General features: G+C 37.0%; 1 protein-coding gene across 1 annotated transcript in view; it reads left to right on the plus strand.

The window, feature by feature from the left end:
• The first annotated feature begins 979 nt into the window (after nucleotides 1–979).
• USP27X (ubiquitin specific peptidase 27 X-linked) overlaps nucleotides 980–5,848 on the plus strand; it is an 8,860-nt gene continuing 3,991 nt past the window's right edge. The window contains exon 1 of the mRNA XM_006913400.3: nucleotides 980–1,067. Coding sequence (XP_006913462.2) covers nucleotides 980–1,067 — 88 coding nt within the window. The remainder of the gene's footprint in view (nucleotides 1,068–5,848) is intronic.

Raw genomic sequence — 5,848 nt, forward strand, 5'->3', positions numbered from 1 at the left:
TAAACCCTAGAGATCTAATGTGTGGTATAGTGAATATAGACAAAAATATGTGTTATAATCATCAAACTTACTAAGAGGCTAGATTTTAATTATTCCAACCACAAAAAAAGATGTGGTAATTATGTGATGTGATGGAGATGATAATTACCACAACAATGGCAATCATATTGCAATATACAAGTGTATCAAATCAACACGTTGTACACCTTAAACTTATCCAGTGTTATATGTCAAATATATAGCAATAAAAATAAGTAAATTTTTTTAAAAAATGAAAAAAGGAGTAAAATTTTGAAAAAGAATAAAAAGTATAATTAGAAATTCTAACTACCAGCTTTGGCGCAATATAATAAGATCTACCCTTCCCACCTTTCAAAATTGAAAAAGACACTTGGGGCAAATACGAGAAGTCAAATTCCACATTTTGATGAGTAAAACTGTAGAACATGTTCTTCATTGTGCATCTAAGCTCAGTCTTGGGGCCATGCTATATTCCACAATGCCAAACTCCAGCACTGGACACAGATTTATGGTCTCTGGGGTTTTCCTAAAAGTCTAATGTAAGATAGGTGGCTGGCTAGATGCTATGCCAGCATGCAAGAAGCTGATCAGAACTCACATTATGAAGCAGATGGATGAGGAATCAAAACTGTAAGTCAATTGGGGCAGCCGTCTGAAGGGGTAGAGTCAGAGGTGCTAAAAACTGAGGGAAGCTAAGAAACAGACTACTGGAGGCAATTTATTTATAAAAACTGGAGCAATGGTTGGTTAGGATATGATGCAGTGTAACCTACATCTTTGCTGTCATAACTCAAGCATGACTTTGCTCTCTCTGTGAGCTTTTCCTTTCTTTCAGTCAGAGAAGGGCCCAGGCCATTGGAATCACATGCGTGCCTTGAGATCTTCCATTTTCTGCTCCTTCAACACCACTAGACCTGCCGTTTCCCTCTGTAGGGCTGGCTTCTCCTGGAAGCCTGTTATGGATCCTGATGAGTCCATTCCTCAGTTCCCTAGTTGCTGGTATGGCTATGGGAGTGCAGGGTGCAAGGCCTTGTCATGCTGCAGTGGTAAGCAGGGGCTGCTAAGCTGGCTATCTTGGTCATTGTGAACAAACCAGCAGGCTGGCTATTCCCAAGTTTAAGGCAGTTTGATATGGTCCAAATGGGGTGAGAAGAGCCAACCTGACCAGCTCCCAGACCTAAGCATCCTGGTGCTGAATGGAGTTGCCATTTTCCCTTTCTTCAGCTCAGTGAAGACTCTCAGACCACTCATAGGACGTCAGGGACATGGAGAAAGATGTCAGCCACCTCATTCTTGATAGTAGATATATTCTGAATGGGGACAGGTATAGAAGCAGAGAATAAGCATAAGCAAATTCAAGGTATTTAATGTTTTTATGGCTCAGCTTTCTTATTTGTATAGTGAGACTAGTATTAGTACCTACCTCATCAGCGTGTTATGAAGTTTAAATAACTTAGTAAAGTACTTATAAAATAGTGCCTGGCATATCAAAAGCAATCAATAAATGTTAGTTACTATTATTGTTATTAGATTATAATTATTGTAGGTAAATCACATCATGTCATAGCTTTGCTAACTCCCTTAAATGATCTCCATCACAATTGGGATAATATTCAAATCCTATATAGTGGTCCCTGCTTGCATATCTATCCTCATTCTCATCTTGTATCATTCTCCTTCTTCTTGGTAACCAAATTCAAGCCCTTTTGGCCTTATTTTAATTTCTTAAAATTATCAAGCTCTTTTTTTTTTTTTCGTCTCGGGACCTTTGCACCTGTTCTACATTTTTATATTCAGAATCAAACAAACAAACAAACAAACAAACAAACAAACAAAACCCAACATTAATATCCAGAATCCGCAAAGAAAAATTTGGAAATCTTGATTACATAATAATCTCAATCACCATAAGATTAAAAACGAAATAAAATACAATAGTCAAAATGACAAATGGCAGTATATATATTGACAAAGGGCTAATAGCTTAGTAGTTAAAAGTCCAAACTGTAGATTCCGACTGCTGGGTTTGAATCCCAGGTCTATCATTTACTAGCTGTGTGGCCTTGGGTGTCACTCAGTTTCTCCATTCCTCAGTTTCTGCACCTGTAAAATGGGGATAACAGCACCTACTTCTAAAAATTGTAGTGAGGGTTAAACTTATTTAATAAGACAACTCTTGGCATACTTCAAGTGTCATATATGTGTTACTTATTATTGTTAATAAGAAGTCAAAAGAAAAATAGGCAAAGAATGTGATTAGGCAGTTCACAAAAAGGAGTAATACAAAATGGCCAGTAAACATGTCAAAAATGGTCGACTTCCCTCATAATGAAGAGCATGCATTTGTTTATTTTGCAAATATTTAAATATATATTAAGTGCAAAAAAGGCATGAGGAATAGAATAGCGAACATCTTAACTCTCATGGAATTTACATTATAGTAATTTTTATGTGTGTGTGTAACTTTTAATATACCATGTGGTGATAGTGTTTTGAAGAAAAATAAAGCACGTTTGGAATGTTATTTTATATAGAGGTCAAGGAAGGACTCTGAGGTAAGGTGACATTTAAGCAGCAATCTGAAGAAGTGAGGGAGAAAGCCATGAGGATTTCTATGGAAAGAGCTTTCCAAGCAGAGGAAACAATAAGGGCATAGGCTTGGAAGCAGGAGTCAGCTTAGCTTATTCAAGGAACAGCAGTAAATCTATTTTGTTTGAGGCAAGGCTGAGTTAATAAGAAGTGAGGTCGAAGAGACCAAGGCCAGATTCTGTAGGGCTTTAAAGGCCAGGATAAGGACTTTAGACTTCACTAGAAGTGAAATAGAAAGCTTGCAGTCACTTAGCAATTGTATTCAGCTACATACAACCGGGATCCAAATAACAAAGGCTCAAATTGGATGATGTTTCACGTGTCATATTGATTCTAAGACACTATCAACTGTAAGACACACCATTATTTTATGTACCACCAAGAAAGAAAAAAAGTGCTGCCAATATAATCATTAAACTGTCATTCAAAGATTTCAGAGATGTTGAAACATGACAAGACATCCCTTTTAGAACTGGCAAAATATGGCATTTTTCTTTCTCTTGTAAGAATGGGTCCAGAGGTAATCAGTTTTTTGGTTGCAAGATGGATATTCAGCTATAGCCATTAAATTCTCGTTTCTGAGAGGAATAAAGAGAAATAAAGAAGGGTGAAAATGCCTTTTATTCTTCCTTATTAACTTGTAAAAGTCTCCCCAAAAAACTTGTTGGAATTTTTAATGGCATTGCACTGGATGTGTAGGTCAACTTGGAGAGAACTGCCTGATGTCCAATATATAAGTGCTAAGTTGTAGATCAATGTATTACGGTCTCACTTCTCTTTCATAAAAAAATAAATGTAAAAAACATGCTTGTATTTGCATAGAAAATTTCTCAAAGGATACATGAGAAACTGTTAACGAGTGGTTATTTCGGGGAAATAGAACTGGGTGTGATTGGCAGGGCAGAGAGGGGCTTTAACTTTTCATATTTTGCCCTCTTCTATACCTTTTTTAAAACCACAAATATTGTATATATTACTTTCATAATGATAAATATAAACCAGCAACCTTAAAAGTGGAGTGCACATTACCCTGGGGGTACAGGAAGACTTTCCATAGGGTAAATAAACGACTTAGAGTTTTAAGGGGATCAATTTCTATATCCTCATATTTCATATTTCCTAAAATTGATCTTCCAGAGAACACACTTGCAGTGGAGGAATGAAGTTGGTTCTCTCTTTTTCATTTCCCTTTTTCACAACAGTCCTTTTTGCACTTTACAATAGAAAAGCATCTTTTACCATTCTTGAATCTTACCAGGTGCACTGCCCTGCGATGTAAAATCCTTAGGGCACCAGAGAGACAGTTCCCAAACACTGCTGTTAATGATGTAGAAACAAATTACTCTAACAAATGAATGGGGATTGGATCATTTTGCAACTTAGATGGCTTCCAATGAAATTGAAGGAGAACACAATGGAGCTGTCAGCTGATAAATCATGAAAAATAATTTTGAAGGTAAATCATTGTGTAATCCCCTCCCCCCATATATCCAAAGGAATTCAAAGACTTGAGTGACATTTCTAAAACAAAATGTCCATTCCAATTGACTTATTTATATAAACGAGGTTTCTGTGTGCTGGTGTTTAACCAAGCAAAAAATAAGAAGAGAATTAATGTTGAACCCTGTCTAATTCTAGCAATAGGCAATATTTATCCATGGATACACCCACTAAATTAAAAAAAGACATCTGCTGCTAATAAATTTTTGTCTTTATGTTTAATAATTACCCTTCAAAATCTGTAATATATTTACAATGTTTTGACCTACTATATTCTAATACTAATTGTCATGATAACACAAGCAAGAGTAAAATTTTAAACAGTACTTAGAGCTTTAGGATCACAGGAACATTTAAAAATCACTTAAATAGCAAAACATATACATATTTTTGCTGCAGGGAAATTGGATAACCAATAACATCATTTCAAGTGCAAAAATATATTATTGTGATAAAATTCTGTTAGAAGAATAGGATGGAGTTAAGAACCCAGGGAGAAAAGGGAAAAGGTACAATTTCCAACTATCAAAGAGCTTAATTATGAATTTTCAAAACAAATGATGGTGGCTCTTAAATCTCTAAGGTATTTAGGTTTCACTGGTTTCATGTAAAATTGTGATGTAACAATTTTATTTGTGAATGTTAATATTTGTCAGAAATCACATTATTTCCAGCTGACTTTTTGATGCAAAATTTTAGATGTCACCATGTGTAGAGCACAGCGTTAAAAATATTTTTAGAGAGTATTTTGATATAAACCAACAGTTTTATATAAACATACAAAATTAATATTCAAGGGAGTGTCATATATTTTTTTGCCACCTTGTGGTCAGAGTTATATTCAACCTTAGGAGCTGTGACTTCAATGAGGAGGGAGTCTCTTCTTAGGTTAGCCCCTTCTGCTAGCCTTCAGTTAGATCTTTGTGAGGCAGAGATGGTGACATTTGCCCAGGACTAAATCCAGACCCATACAAGCACTAAGTATCAAAAAGATTATGCTGACATCCCCTGCATGTGATTCAGAGCAAAAGCAACATGCAATCAGGAAAGGAATGTAAGGAAGCACAACAAAATTCTGACTTCCCATGAGGACTACTTTAAAAAATGTTAAATTGTTTCTGATTTTTTTTCTTGATTCTTTTATTTTTGGTACTTCTCTAGTAATGACCTAGACACTTCCTTAGGCTGCCTTTTGGGGAACCCAGCCCTGATTCTGGCCCTGGGCAAGTTCGTTTTAGTGCTGTGTCCGCAGCTCCCAGTACAACACCTGGCTCTGGGGTTGGAGCTGACATTTGCTGAGTGAATGATGACAGAGACCCCAATTTCCAGAACATGCTGGACCTGTGGGCTTCAGCTGGAAGATGATTGGCAAGGCTGTCAGGTTGCCATGGTGTCTTCAGTGGTAGACAGTCCAAAGTACACAGAGATCTAGATCTCTTTGATGTTTGTTACTCTGTGGAGATGGGATGAGAGTACCTCCTGTCCCTCTACACTCCACTCTATGACTTCTGTCATTTTTAGCAGCAGGAGCAGGAGCAGGAGTAGGATTCTTTCAGTGGGTGAGCTAGTTCGCAGTTCTTCTGGATGCTGGCCACAAACAACAGGATTTATTGGAAGGATGCTGGGATGCTTCAAGGAATTCAATCAAGAGTTGGCTTAGGTAGGGCTTAGGTAGAGCTCTGGGGGACCTCAGGTGTACGGTTACCAGGCATCTTATCTTCTTTAAGGGCTCCTGACA

This window comes from Pteropus alecto, unplaced genomic scaffold, assembly GCF_000325575.1.
Source record: "Pteropus alecto unplaced genomic scaffold, ASM32557v1 scaffold365, whole genome shotgun sequence".
NCBI lineage: Eukaryota > Metazoa > Chordata > Mammalia > Chiroptera > Pteropodidae > Pteropus > Pteropus alecto.